Source organism: Verticillium dahliae, genomic scaffold (genome assembly GCF_000150675.1).
Source record: "Verticillium dahliae VdLs.17 supercont1.14 genomic scaffold, whole genome shotgun sequence".
Taxonomy (NCBI): domain Eukaryota; kingdom Fungi; phylum Ascomycota; class Sordariomycetes; order Glomerellales; family Plectosphaerellaceae; genus Verticillium; species Verticillium dahliae.
Window position 1 is genome coordinate 872,663 of NW_009276945.1, and position 14,241 is coordinate 886,903.

At 63.7% G+C, this 14,241-nt stretch overlaps 6 protein-coding genes across 6 annotated transcripts in view; 2 read left to right on the top strand and 4 right to left on the bottom strand.

Moving 5' to 3' along the window:
• Positions 1-439: 439 nt before the first annotated feature.
• Positions 440-2,378, top strand: VDAG_06866 (cutinase palindrome-binding protein; the record flags this gene model as incomplete). Its single annotated transcript, XM_009659570.1, has 4 exons — positions 440-523; positions 866-1,536; positions 1,595-2,136; positions 2,239-2,378. The coding sequence occupies 4 exons, from the start codon at positions 440-442 to the stop codon at positions 2,376-2,378; spliced, it is 1,437 nt and encodes a 478-aa protein (XP_009657865.1).
• An 830-nt stretch (positions 2,379-3,208) lies between these two features.
• On the top strand, positions 3,209-4,067 carry VDAG_06867 (uncharacterized protein; the record flags this gene model as incomplete). Its single annotated transcript, XM_009659571.1, has 2 exons — positions 3,209-3,477; positions 3,547-4,067. Exons 1-2 carry the CDS (start codon positions 3,288-3,290, stop codon positions 4,065-4,067), a joined length of 711 nt encoding a protein of 236 aa, XP_009657866.1. The 5' UTR covers positions 3,209-3,287.
• A 148-nt stretch (positions 4,068-4,215) lies between these two features.
• VDAG_06868 (uncharacterized protein) lies at positions 4,216-6,200 on the bottom strand (the record flags this gene model as incomplete). Its single annotated transcript, XM_009659572.1, has 4 exons — positions 4,216-5,121; positions 5,202-5,819; positions 5,895-5,997; positions 6,067-6,200. 4 exons carry the CDS (start codon positions 6,198-6,200, stop codon positions 4,216-4,218), a joined length of 1,761 nt encoding a protein of 586 aa, XP_009657867.1.
• A 692-nt stretch (positions 6,201-6,892) lies between these two features.
• Positions 6,893-8,737, bottom strand: VDAG_06869 (uncharacterized protein; the record flags this gene model as incomplete). Its single annotated transcript, XM_009659573.1, has 1 exon — positions 6,893-8,737. One exon carries the CDS (start codon positions 8,735-8,737, stop codon positions 6,893-6,895), a length of 1,845 nt encoding a protein of 614 aa, XP_009657868.1.
• Positions 8,738-9,562: 825 nt separating this feature from the next.
• Positions 9,563-11,856, bottom strand: VDAG_06870 (D-lactate dehydrogenase; the record flags this gene model as incomplete). The annotated part of the gene is made up of 4 exons (XM_009659574.1): positions 9,563-9,821; positions 9,941-10,021; positions 10,072-11,512; positions 11,589-11,856. The coding sequence occupies 4 exons, from the start codon at positions 11,854-11,856 to the stop codon at positions 9,563-9,565; spliced, it is 2,049 nt and encodes a 682-aa protein (XP_009657869.1).
• Positions 11,857-12,545: 689 nt separating this feature from the next.
• The window catches only part of VDAG_06871 (uncharacterized protein), a gene marked incomplete at both ends in the record, with an annotated part of 2,177 nt that continues 481 nt past the window's right edge, over positions 12,546-14,241 (bottom strand). The window contains one exon of the mRNA XM_009659575.1: positions 12,546-14,219. Coding sequence (XP_009657870.1) covers positions 12,546-14,219 — 1,674 coding nt within the window. The remainder of the gene's footprint in view (positions 14,220-14,241) is intronic.

The window sequence follows — 14,241 nt, forward strand, 5'->3', positions numbered from 1 at the left end:
TCACATTTCGCGTTTGCTGTTCTGTGCTCCGTCGCCAGCGACAAAAAGACGAGAGCGACGTACGAACACCTCAAAACGGAACCACCCATCGGATAACCCCCCCCCCCCCCCCCCCCCCCCGGCACCTTAAGTGACGGTTGACTTGACGTACAACCGCAACGGACGGTCACCACGACCTGGGCCCTCGGAGTGCACGCCTTCTCCGCGACCTAAGACAAACGAATAGCCAGCCAGAAGCCAGCAGAAGGCCATCACCTACCTCATCAGATTGAGGCAGCGGGGACAAGACGGCACCCTCGACAGCCCGCATGCCCCAGGGCGCACTGATGCGCTGAGCCCCGAGCGTTGAGCCGCCCGTGAGAATCCAGACCCTGGGTTCCTTCGTTCGACCCGACGCTGGACCCAGGTCTGGCCCAGGGCCGACGCCCGATTGTTCACCATGTCTCGTGGGCCTCCGCCGCCGGCTGGGGCCAATGCCTACACCTTTGGCGACTTCGACTTCAACTCGCTCGTCACGGATGCTGTACGTTTGACCCCTCCACTTCTTCCGTCACCTCTCACCGTCCCGCCTGTCGTTTCACTCTTCGACCTTGTTCCGCTTTCCCGGGCACCGAAGCGCAACCCCCCCTCCTGAGTCCCCCATTCTACCTTTCCCATCTCTTCGTTAGCTTGCCGTTCATCCATCCAAACCCACATGCACAGCGCACCCCACGGTCCATTGCGACCGCACGCTGCTACACTGACCCTGCGCGCGCCGCGACGCTGATCCTCACCTCGCCCTCTGCTGGTACCGAGCCGTCTGACTCTGTTCTCTGCACCCCGCCCCAGGAAACGTCGCTGACCCGCCCCCTCTCCAATGGAACAGATGGCAGATGACCCCAGCATGATGGCCATGCTGGGCGATAGCTCCATGTACGACAATTTCGACTCGATGGGCATGAATCTCGACAACCCACCCGACGACACATCCCTCGCTCAATTCAGCGTCCAGATGAACAACAACCAGGTCGCCGCCGCCGCCGCCATTGGGCAGGCCATGCGCGATGGCAGCCCCATGTCACCGCAGCAGAAGAATGGCTCCAACTTCTTTTCCTTATCAGCAGAGGATCACCAGGGCTCTGGTCCCGGCGCCGGCCCCGCGCCAGCCGCCGGCTTCAGCTCCCAGGCTAACATGCCCGGCGGCAACACCCTGACCGAGTTCACGAAGCGCCGGAACTGGCCCGCCAAGGTCGTCGAGGAGCTCAAGGACTTCCTGCAGATTCTCGACGCCAATGGTCGCATTCGCTTTGTATCGCCGAGCATCCTCAGTGTTACCGGCTACAAGTCGGAGGAGATTGCCGACAAGTTTCTCAAAGACTTTATTCACGATGACGACGTTGGTGTTTTTGTCGCCGAGCTCAATGAGTCCATCGCCTCTGGCAACCCGCTGCGCATGTTTTACCGTTTCAAGAAGAAGGACGACACATATGCCATCTTTGAGGCCGTCGGCCACGCTCACATTGCAGCGGCGAAATTTGCGCCGAACCCCCACAACCAGTCACCTTTCTGTCAAGCCGTGTTCATGATGCGCGACCCTACCCGACGAGAACGCAAGGCTGCTCGACTCGTTTCTCGAGCACAAGATTGACAAAATTGAGAATGAGCGGCCATCGCCTGAGCTGAGGCGCGAAGCTGAGGCGCGAGGGAGGAAGCGCAAGAGGCAATGGGCGAGACAGGACGGACGGTCGGACGCGACCCCTTCGGAGACGACCATCAAGTCCTCGTTCGTGGGCAGGCCGGCGCTCTATCACCAGAACACCAGCGGCAGCAGCACATCCATGGGCCCGCCGCCGGACAGGACGCCGCTCAACGTGGCATTAACACGCGAGGCGCTGGAAGGCGTGGCCAACAGCCGGCCAGACTCGCTCAAGGAGAAGATGGCGCGGTACGAAGGCTCTCACGCCGAGCAGATTGAGATGCTGACAGGACTAAACTACGTCGATGGCGAGCGGAGCAAGGGCATCACGACGGGCAACGCGAGCCCGACGCTCATCAAGGGCGATGCGGGCATCGCGATACCGATGGACCGGGACCCGCGCACGGGCGATAAGAAGAAGAAGCTCAAGACTTCGGAGGAATACGTGTGTACGGATTGTGGTAAGTTCTCTCGGGCGCCGAACGGCCCTCTACGCTGGTTTAACCTGGTCTTCCGACACGAAACGTGGACATGACATGCACGCTAACGCCTGCGGGTGACAGGCACGCTCGACTCGCCCGAGTGGCGGAAGGGTCCCAGTGGGCCCAAGACGCTATGCAACGCGTGCGGCCTGCGGTGGGCCAAGAAGGAAAAGAAGGTCAAGAACAGCCCGAGGATGGGAGGAGGCGCCATGGCGGAGTAGGTGGAAAGGTCTTCCTGACGGAGAAACGAATTTAACAGTGCCGTGGCCATGGCCTGTGCCCGTGGCCCGTTGCGGCGCTGATGATGGTAACGGAACGTACTACACGCGCAGAAAGCAGCGCATGGGCAACGAAGACGAGGCAAGCTGTGAAGCAGCAAATCCTATGCCAGGGGCAGAGGGAAAGGTGCGCGGGAGTGAGGAGCAGAAGCTGAAGAAGCCAGACGCTGACGACGACGACGACAATGTTTCATCTGTACAACATGATGGGAGGCACAAAGGGAGCACGACACAGTCTGACAGGCGGGAAGCGACCTGCAAGCTTGGAAAACTTGGGTCGTTTCACCGCCAAGCGGAGGAGAGCAGCAGGTGAGGGGGTGTCAAGAGATAAATCCTGGATGTGCTGCTGCTGGAGCTGAACCCGTGCAGCTTGGCCCAGGCCATTGAACATGTCGGCCAAAAAGACAATTGGCCCAGCAGGACGCTGATCCAGTACTTGATCCCCTAGAGGGGCCGCGATCCCCTGTTGCGCGGGCGGGTTACAGGTGATGGTGGGCTTGGAGCGGCAGCGGTAGTGGGGTAGCTGTGTGGTAGGTTCGGCCGTCGTGATGGACGACCCCGCAATGCGTCATGGAGCTGTCAGTGCCCGCGGGAGCTCGAGTGGGGTGGAATGCATTGGCGGTAGCTGCCGATTTGCATGTTCCTAGAGGAACCTGAGGGGAAGGTATGGCCGTGACAGCCTTTCCTACTTATCTACCTGGTGTCTGCTTGGTGTGACTTTTGTCTGTTCCACGTCCTCAAGCTACCTGAGAAATATCAGTCTATTGGCGACAGCTTCATATTCACCCCATTGCAGTGCTTCACATACTGCAATACTTTCTCATCTACACATCTTGCACCTACATCTTCATCATGGACAAACTCATCAGTATTGGAAAGGACCTGCTCGATGATAGCGGAAACAAGCAGCAGCAGCAGCAGCAGCAGCAGAACCAGCAGGCCGGCGGGTTCCAGAGCCAGCAGGAGCACGTCCAGCAGGGTCTCGCCGGCCAGTACCAGGGCCAGAGCCAGAGCTCCGGCCAGCCTCTTCCCGGAGGCAACAGTACGTCTCCCAGCCTGCCCACCTGCCCCTCCTCTTCCTCGTCCCCCCCCAGACCTGACGCCCCAGCAGAAGCAGCAGGCGGCGCCTACGGCCTCCCCGGCGGCGACGACGACGACCTCCGCTCGGCCGCCGACCAGGCAGCCCAGCACGCCGGCAGCCACGGCGACAAGGACCTCTTCAGCGGCATCGTCGGGGCGCTGACGCAGAACCGGGCGTCGGTGCAGCAGCAGGGCCTCGACGAGGACGACGTGCTGGCCAAGTACAAAAAGTTCTTCGGCGGCGAGGCGCAGCGCGGCGACAGGGCCGACGACAAGGGCCTCGGCGCCGCGGCCGCGCTGCGGGCGCTCAAGCTGTTCAACAGCGGCGAGACCGGCGGGCAGAAGGACACGCAGGGCGGGTTCCTCGCGCTCGCCATGGCGGAGGCCAGCAAGCTCTTTGACGACAAGGCGGGCCGGGGCGAGGTGGAGCAGGGCACCAGCAAGCAGAGCGTCGTGCAGCAGGCCGGCGAGGTGGCTATGAAGCTGTACTTTAAGAACCAGGCCGAGCAGCAGGGCGGGCTCGTGGGCATGGCGAGCAAGTTTCTGAAGTAGCGAGGCCGGGCGGGGATGATGTGACGAGATGGGGAAATGGACAAGAAAACGCCCTCCCCCCCAAAAATGTGAAATCAAATTCAAGAAACTGGCTGGGCAGGCTAGGATAAAATCACGACTATACTAAATCCCATTCGACAAATTCTTTCTACACACTCTGCTTCCCCTTGGCCTTGGCCTCCTTGGCCAGCTTCAGCACGTCCACCCACGCCTCGGGCCGCACCCTGCCGCCCTCGACCTTGTCGCTCAGGTATCGCTCGCCCTCGCCCGCCCACGCGAGCAGCTGCTCCTCGGCACCCCACTCGCCGAGCGCCATGAGTCCGACGGGCAGCCTGCCGCCCTCGCCCTCGCTCTCACCCTCGGCGGGCGCCGCGTAGCCCACGGGCACGGTGACGGCGGGACAGCCGGTGAGGTTGGCAAGGAAGACGTACGACATGGCGGCAATGGTCTTGTTGGCGTCGCTCATGCCGCGGGCGTCATCGCCGGCGCCGCGGCGCCAGCCGTTGAGCGGCGACGTCGGCGTGACGAGCAGCAGGCCCGGGTGGGCCTCGAACAGCGAGGCGAGGTGCTGCATGATGAGCTGGCGCAGGCGGCCGGCGCCGAGGTAGTCGGCGGCCGGGGTCTGCGAGGCGATGGACAGCAGCAGGCGGTTCGGCGCGTTGATGACGGAGCGGTACTCGGGCAGCCGGGCGCTGATGTCGGCGTGCATCTCGGCGATGCAGAGCAGCGAGTGCACGAGCTGGGCGGCGCGCAGGTGCGGCAGCGCCGTGTCGAGCACGGCGTAGCCCTGCGCTTTGTAGTGCGCGAGGGCGTCGTCGCAGGCGGCGCGCACGGCCGGGTCGGCGCGCGCCCACCACGCCTTGTCGATGGCGATGACCTTTTGGTGGGTGGCCGACGGCGGCGGCAGCGACGGCGCGAGCTGGGCCTGGCCCGGGTCGTCGGAGCGCGGGCGGGCCATGACGCGGTAGGCGAGCGTCAGGTCGGTGACGGTGGCGGCGAGGGGCCCCGTGACGCAGCACGAGTGGCGCATGGTCGTGGTACGGTGGTGCGTGGGCTTGAGGCCGTAGACGCCGTTGGCGGAGGCCGGCACCCCGGATGCTGCCGCCCGGCGTCGGTGCCGATGGCAATGGGCACGAGGCCGGCGCCCAGGGCCGAGCCGCCGCCCGACGACGAGCCGCCCGGGTAGTAGGCCGGGTTGTGGAAGTTGGTGGGCGTGCCCCAGGTCGGGTTGCAGCCGGACGTGTCGGAGCCGAGCTCGTGCATGGCGTTCTTGGCCACGACGATGGCGCCGGCGGCCTCGAGGGCCCGGATCGGCCCGGCCGTCTCCTTGGCGGCGGCGAAGAAGGGCAGCTTCGGGTAGTACCGCAGCCCCATGTGCGACACGTAGCCCTCGACGTCAATGTCGTCCTTGACCGACACGGGCACGCCGTCGAGGGGGCCGAGGGGCTTGCCCTCGGCCCAGCGCTTGGTCGACGCCTCGGCCGCCTCGCGGGCGCGCCACTCGTTGTCGTAGCTGTCGACCCAGGCGTTCTGGTACTTGTTCTCCGGCGTCTGGTTGCGGCGCGTCAGCGGCAGCAGGGCCGAGACGACGTCGAGGGGCGTGAGGGTGCCGTCGCGGTAGAAGGTCTGGTAGTCGACGCTCGAGAGGTAACGACCCTTGGCTTCGGGCGCCGGGGTCTTGAGGTCGAGGCCAAAGTCGAGGTCGAGCTCGGTGTTTTCTTCGCCCCTGATCGGCAGGGGGACGACATCTGGCTGGCAGGAGGGAAGAAGAAGACAAAAGTCAGCTGGTTGTGATGGATGGAGCGGGGGTTCCACACGTCAACCTACGTGGAGGCGGTAATCATAGCCGGCAAGCTCAGGCATGTCGCGCGTGACGCCGAACTTTGCGTTGTTCCAGAAGAACCTCTGCAGCGTGGGGACATTGTTGACCCTACATTGTCAGCCGGGGCGAGTTCAATGGGCTCCTCCCGGGGGGTGCCTAGCTCGAGGCAAGACGTACAGGCTCGCGGCGGCGACGAGTGCGAGTCCATGGAGGATGGGGTTCTTGTCCTCCTCAGCGGCGTCTGCCGGGGTGGCGCTGAGCTTCACAGCTTTGGCTCCGGGATAGTTGGCGAACGGTCTGTTGGGGGCCATGATGGGCGGGTCGAGATGTGGTCGTGTTGTGGAAGTCGGGAGAAGATGTAGACAGGCAATGGGGGCAATTGGTATCCGTGGGTGACGAGGAGATGAGTTCAAGGCCGTCAAAGGGCAGCAGCGTCCCACATATGATACAACGACGTTCCTTCCTGGATGAGGTCAGACGGGGGATGGGGGCGGAGATAAACGAGGCGGACCCCGCGGATGGTCGGTGCAACGATGGGGACCCGACGGCACGATCCCACCTGCTCTCGTCTGAAGCAACCTGCCTAGGTAACTACAGCACCCTGACCAGCCTGAGTACCTCCCTATCTACCGACCTACATGTACCTGCCTAGGTAGTAGGTAGACAGTACTCCAGCAGTGCGTAGCTCCCGCTAGCGCAGAGCTTCAGGTGGAGCTCGGCCTCCCCCTCCCGGCATGTGATGCGGCTCACCCCAGATTCGTGCAGCTTGCCTATCTACATAGTACGTCTATCAGTGCACTGATGCTATGCAAACCTACCGGGCCAAACGGATCTACCGGACTGCCTCATCACTTCGCTGTCGTGTGACAACTCCTCGTATGCTAGCGCTGCAACACCAGCTCAGACACCTCAGGCACTGAAGAAACTGTTTCAAATGGAGCATATAATCCCAAAGTATGTGCTAGGTTTCCCACTATCCTACAAAAGCCTGCTCGACGACCCATCACTGAGCCCATCCCTTGCCCTCACCCGCAATCGTGCTCTCCCGAGCGTCCTGGTACTTCCACCGGCTGGGCTCAAAGATAATCTCAAAGCTGTTGTGGTTAAACGTTCCAATGGCGCAGCTCAGATCGTGGTAGCCCTCGAGACCCGTGACCGGCAGGTCCTCCTCGGCATCACCCTCTTCGTGCAAGTTCCAGCTGCCCACAATCTTGCCCTCGCGCGTGAAGAAGATGTCGACGTTGATGCTGCCGTCGCCACGAGGCGATAGCGACATGCCGATACCCACCGTCTCGCCGACTCGGAATGGCTCCGTAAACGAGTGACCGCCGGCCCAGTCGTTGACGTACTTGTGGCCGTCATCGCCGTGGACGGCCAGCGATCCGCGGTGCCACCCGGGCATGCGGAAGTTGGGATACGGCAGTGCCGTGAAGCCCAGCGCGAGGTCGACCTCGTCGGGCCGGCTGTCGGGGCGGATGTGCACCTCGTAGTAGATGCGGACGGGGCGGCCCGTGACCAGTGGCGAGTGTGCGTGCGCCGAGTACAGCGGGGGGTAGCCAATGATACAGCTGTCCTTGGCCGAGACATCGGTGCGGCCTTCCCACGTGCCCGGGACTGTGGCCGAGGGCGCGAGCGTACCCCGAAAGTTTTGCGGCTGCATGAGGTTGATGTTGTGCGTACGGAGCGCCTCATGCGCTTGTGGTGGCAGCGGCACAGGCTGGATGAGAGGGTACTGGTCGCACCATGCGGCGCCAGCATGGGCCTCCTGCTCGGAAGCATTGTTCGCCGGCGAGCGCTCAAAGCCGGTGAAGAAGGAGGGAGGGGGTGGGAAGAGCGACGTGTCGGGCACGGCATGCTGCCAGTCGTGCTGGCTCTTCGAGTCGGTAGGGGGAGGACCGGGAGGCGGCGCGTAGTCTCCGCCAGGAGGAGGACCGGCAGGCGGGCCGTAGCTGTCACCTCCTGGGGGCGCACCAGCAGGAGGGCCATAGATATCGCCACCGGGTGGCGGGCCCGGCGGCGGGGCAAAGTCACCGCCAGCAGCCGGTGGTCCTCCGGCGGGCGGTCCTTCAACCGGCAGCGCAAACTGGCCGTGGCCAGGAGGGGGCCCGGCAGGAGGGGCATATGTCTCGTGTGTTCGCGACTCGGGAGGAGCGTAGCTTCCGTCGGGAAGCAGACGTACAGGGCGCTCCGGAGCATCGTGCGTCTCATGACCAGGAGGGGGGCCGGGAGGGGCAGAGAAGCCCGGAGGAGGGCCAGCTGGTGCGTCGTAGTCTTGGCCCTGAGGAGGACCCGGAGGCGCTGCGTAGCCGCCATTCACATTATGGCTCGGAGGAGGCCCACTCGGGGGTTCGTACTGGTGGGGTGGAGGGCCGGAAGGCGCCTCTGTGTTGTGTCCGGGCGGGGGACCTGGCGGTGCAGAGAAGCCGGGAGGCGGCCCGGGAGGCGGCCCGGGAGGGGGCGCGAACTGCTCGTTGTGATCATGGTGTGGCGGCGGGGAGCTCGGCGCGGCATATTGGGCGGGCGGGGGTCCCGAAGGAGGAGCATAGCCGTTACTGCTGGAGGTCTGAGGAGGAGGAGGAGGGCCGGCAGGAGGTGCGTATTCGCCATGGCCAGGAGGCGGCCCCGAGGGAGTAGCATAGTGGTCGTGATTGGAGGCTGACGATTCGCCTTGTTGTGGCTGTTGGTGGTTCTGGCTCTCCTTCTCTTGGCGCTTCTTCTCGCTCGACTTGCTGCGGATGCTCGCGGGCCGAGCAAAGCGCTGGGAGCCAGCGTGGGAGGCGCGGGGCGAGGAAGCCTGCGCAGGCCGCGCCGCAGGCGTATCATCTTTTTCGTCCTTGCCGAAGCACATGGTGGGAGGTCGGAGACAGGGAACGACGTGAGGTTTGTATGTCGGGAAGATGGGTTGCGGCGGGAATCAAATGTTGGAAGACGTTGCGACGTTGGCTTTCGAATTGAGGCCCGCCACTGAAGGTTGAGCACGCTGATATGGGGCGATCGCGCTGGACCAGTTCAAAGACGAGTGTGTTCAGGTGGGAAGCAGGAGGGAAAAGAAGCGACAGAGAGGAGATGTCGCCAGAGTGGTGGCACTTTTGAGCTGGGGCGGTGCCTGTGACTATTGTCTATTGTCTGGGCAGGCGCGGGTGTGATGAGGTCGTCGGGAAAGCGCAGCCCACCGAGCGAGGCAAGAGCTCTCTTGGCGATTACCCTTTGAGCACAAGCTCCTTCCTACTCCTCCCACCTGCTGCCCCGCACCCTTCGCCGTTGTACCATGCTAAGCTGCGAGCCTGCCATTGCGCATTTCCGTTTCCTCTATCGTGCCTTGTTAGGTCTCAAGGTCTCTAGCTGTGAGGCAAACATGACGCTGCCCATTGAACACTGTTTGCCCGCGCTTGATGGCAAACAATCCAAACCTGGCCATTGCATGTCACTGTCGACCCATCCAGGCACCACCTGCGGTTGGGGACGGCCACGGGGGTGGGAGGCCGCCTGGCCATTGGTCTGAGGACCCCCGCTGCCACGAGTAGTCTGCCTGGCCCGTGCTCAAGCTTACGCTTGAGCCAAGACATGGTTGAGCAGCTCCTGCTCGGCCCATTACCGCGACCTACCTTCCGCATCATCCTGACGGTTGAGGTCATTCAGTTCCGTTTTCTGCTCGACCGTAACAGCATAGCCGTTACGCTGTGCCGCACCGTTGAATCACAGAGGCATCACGTTCAAGGGAGACGGCGCCTGGCTCCAACAGCCTGTAGTCTTGAACAGCCTGTAGCAGAGCAACAGGGCAAGCAGGCCAGCTCCCATTCCAAGTGTTACAACAGCTTCCATCGTACATGAACGTGCCCATCCACCCTCTACCACTCGGCGACCTCGCCCGCCTTGGGCTTCTGCATCCGGACCACCTTGTCGCAGTTAAGCAGGCAGAGCGGGTCGAACGCCTTTTTGATCTGTCTTGTGTCAGTGGGGTCTCCAGGAGAGGCTGTATGGAAGGAAAAGGCGTCTCCAGGAGAGGCTGTATGGATGGAAGGCGTCTCCATGCAGAGGCTGCTGTACATACCTGTCGCATGGCGTCGACAGTCGTCTCGCCGAGCTCGTGCGGGAGGTAATCCCTCTTGACGAGGCCCACGCCGTGCTCGCCCTGCTGCTGTCAGTCTGCGTACGCACAAGGTTCTGGCCGGATGCACATACCGTGACGGTGCCCTCCATCTCGACGGCGCGCTTGACCATGTTGTGCACGAGCGTCTCGGCCCGCTTGCGCTCCTTGTCGTTGTACAGCAGAATGACTGGCCCGTTAGATGTGTGTGCCCGGTGCCGACGAAAACGAGGCGTGACGAGGAAGGAAGGAAGAGAAACTCACTGTGAAAGTTGCCGTCGCCGACGTGGCCCACAATGGTGCCGAAGAGGCCGCTCTTGCCCATGGCGTCCTTGGTCTCCTCGATGATGTCGGGCAGCCGGCTCATGGGCACGGCGACGTCGCCGGTCCAGACGTGGTCGCCGTCGCGCTTGGCGGCCATGGTGCTCCAGAGGGCCTCCTTGCGGGCGCTCCACAGGTCGTGCTGCTCCTCCTCGCTGCGGGCAAACTCGAACGACCTGCCGCCGGCCTGGCCGGCGAAGCCCTGGACGAGGGCGACCTGCTCCTTGACGCCGCGCGCCGTGCCGGCAAACTTGAAGAAGAGCGTCGGCGCCTCCTGCCAGGCGCGGCCCGTCGTGCCCGAGTCGTTGATGCAGCGCATCTGCAGGTCGTCGAGGATCTCGACGGCGGCGACGGGCACGCCGGCGCCGACGACGCGGGCGACGCAGTTGGCGGCGTGGCGGATCGAGGGGAAGGTGGCGACGGCGACCGACGTCGACGCCGGCTTGACCGTCACCTTGAGGGTCGCCTCGGTGACGAGGCCCAGCGTGCCCTCGGACCCGATGAAGAGCTTGGTGAGGTCGTAGCCGGCGGAGCTCTTGCGCGGCCGCTGGCGCGTCTTGATGACGGTGCCGTCGGCGAGCACGACGGTCAGCGAGAGCACCCACTCGCGCATGGTGCCGTAGCGGTAGGCGTTGGTGCCGCTGCAGCCCGTGCCGACCATGCCGCCGATCATGGCGCCGGGGCCCGGGTCGGGCGGGAAGAAGAGGCCCGAGGCGCCGAGCTGGTCGTTGAGCGCCTCCCACCCGACGGCCGGCTGCACGACGACGTCGAGGTCGGCCTCGTGCAGCGCCAGCACCTTGTTCATGCGGCCAAAGTCGACGCACACGCCGCCGCGCGTCGGCACAAAGTGGCCCTCGAGCGACGTGCCGCCGCTGTAGCCGACGACGGGGATGCGGCGCCGATGGCACACCTTCATGATGGCCGCCACGTCCTCGGTCGACGAGGGGAAGACGACGCAAAAGGGCCGCTCCGACGCCTTGGCCGGGTGAGACGACCACTCGGACGACGCGTGGTGGTCGAGGTCGTTGGGCGCCGTGCTGACGTGCTCCTTGCCGAGAATGTGGACAAAGTCGGCCCACGCCGCCTGCATGTTCTCCATGTTGGTCTTGTGCTCGGGCGCGATCGTCTTGTCGAGCGGCAGCGTCGAGTCCTCGCTGGGCTTGGGCGGGTAGAGCGTGCCGAGGTAGTAGGACGAGCCCATGGTGAAGAGCAGGACTGCGGGCAGGACGTGGTCAGCTTTGGGGGGGGAGGCTCACTCTTATGAGGAGATCAAACAGTGAGCTGCACATACCAAAGGTCAGGGCATAGCTCCGGCTTGACGCCGACTTTTCACGCTCATTGGCAAACCGCTCGCGATCCGCCCTCTCGCGCGCCAGACGCTGCGTGATGCTGCCCGTCACCTGGCCCTGGAACGACCGGCCGGCCTTGTCCTCGTTCGACACGCGCTCGGGGGGCTTGCTGTCGGAGGCCAGGTGTCGCAGGGCGTAGGCGGTGCTGCGGGGTGTCGTGCGGAAACGCCGCAGGGCGCTCTGGGAGGCGTGGGCTGGGAGGCGGGCCATGATGATCTGATGTGTGGTTTGCTCGAGGGGAGGGTTTGTACTGAGGATGGTCGTCGACTGGCTCAGGCCATGCGGCGGGGGACGCAACGCATGCGTTGATGGGTGATGGCAATGTCGCTTCAATTGAGATGGCAGGCGAGGGCTCGTGTGTGTATGCTTGTGGCAAGTCGAGAGACAGCAGCTCCTCGGTCGTGGGTTGACTGATGTTCTTGGTGCTGGGTATGGGTAGGAGCTACCTTGTACTGCCAACTGCAAATGCAAATGCAATGCAAAAATCGGGGTACATAGTACATGGTAGCTTCGGGCGGTGCAAAGGGATCGCCGCCTTGGCTCGGTCAGCTCCAATCCCACTCTTCCGACCCACTGCTCCGGCCCGGTACGCATATCTGCCCCTCTGGCCCCTTATTTGTGATGGCTACCGTGTCAGTGCTTGGTTGAATCGAGTGTCACGCCATTTATACATTCGTGGTATCATTGTATTCATAAAGGTGCTCCTCGCTTTTCCTGCTGTCAAGGCACATGGCCTCCGATCATCGGATGTACAGTCGAACATGCATAGTCCCACCCCAAAACCCTCCTAGGTCTGGCATGGCCTCGACACTCAACTGCCATGACCATGACCAGCTACATGGCAGTCGCACTTTATACTACGTTGTTCTCTGCCTGCCTGCTGCCGCTCTCAACCACACTCAAGCTGGCCGCCACCCAGGCACAAGCTGCACAGAGAACGTCGGCGTCGCTCCATTCAGATGCGTCAAGTAGGCCTCGAGCTCGGTATCGCCGTCAATCAGCAGCGGCATCTCGCCGCCTTTGCCGTCCTTCAGAATGCCTTCGACACGCAGGCACGCGGCATTGGGGAACTTCTCGACCGCCACATGCCGTAGCTCCCGCACCGAGTGGGTGCTCATCGTCGCTATCCAGAGAGAGGTGCTCGTCTCGTAGGTCGAGAGGGGGCTCAGTCGTAGGAAGATGGCCGTGCTCGTGGACGGCGGCCCTGGTGCCGCTTGCTGCTGAGGTGACATGTGCTGATGTTGCTGTTGCTGCTGTTGCTGCTGTTGCTGCTGCTGTTGCTGCTGCTGTTGGTAGGCCGCCGACTCGCTGTTCACCGCCATCAGCAACGACGATCCCAGCGTCGAATCCAGGACCACCCGCTGTGGATTGTGTGGGGATGCGTAAGGCTGCTGCGCGCTGACTTGAGGATCGGGGTAGCTCGACTGATACATGTGATCCTGCCCGTTCCCAGCAGTCCCGTCCCCGTCCCCGTCCTGATCCTCGGCGTGAGGATTGTCGCCCATCGGCACATCCGCAACCACGAGGCGGGGTTCGAGTCCTGGGCGGCCTGCCTGTTGCTGCTGGATCTGTGTCCGGGTCTGCTTGGTAGCCTTGCCTGCAGTCTGTGCACTCGGTGTTGTCGCGGCCTTCTTGCCAGCCTGTGCCTTCTTCGCCCGTCCAGCATCGTCCCATCGCCTCTTCATGACATCGCGGGCCAGCAGCTCGAGAGCCCGCAGCTTGTCCTCGTGCGTCGACTGGGGGTTGCCAGACGTCAGCACGCGCTGCACAATCGGACACCGCTGGCCCCACTGGTTCTTGAGGTCATTCCACTGCCTGACGCCGGCCTGCGTCTTGCTGTGCACGCCGTTCTCCTCGACGAGCTTGTACCACGACGCGCGGAGCTGTCTCGTCTCCTCGGGGTTGATGCCCAGCACGACCCGGGCGTCGGGCAGCGTGAGGTTGCGGTTCTTGACGCGCAGGCGCTTGGTGCAGTCGGTGCAGATGACGTCGAGCGCCAGCTTCTTGCCGTCGTGGTTGTCTCGGCTCTGCCACATCTCGGCCTCGAGGGGCGGGAACTGGCGGATGAGCTCGTCCTTGAGGGCTTCCCACCTGTCCGGCCCGGCAATCGTCTTCTTGACGACGCCCGCCTCCTCGCAAAGGCGCGTGAAAATGGCGCGCATGCCGACGTACGAGTCCTCGTCCAACCCCAAGATGGCTTTCGCCTCGTCGAGCGTCAGCTCGGACGGAAACCTCGGGGGGGCCGCCGCATCCCTCGACCGCAGGCCAAACACCTTGGTCAAGCGACGCGGCTTGTTGTGCCCTTTGCCAGCAGGCGACGTCTTCACCGGCGCCGGAAACAGCTCGACAACCGGTTGTTGCTGCTGTTGTCCCTCGCCACCAGCAGCAGCAGCACCCGATGGCGCCCGTTCCTGATCCTGGCCCTGGCCCTGATCCTGGCCCTGGCCCTGATGCCGGCGGGGCCTGGGACTCGCCGGCGTGCCGTCCTCAGCCACGGACTCGTCGTCGTCGTCGTCGGGCCCCTCGGTCGAAGGGCGATCGCCGTTGCGGCCGCGCAGCATGAGGTTGTGCTCCTGCCGAAGCCGCAGCAGCTCG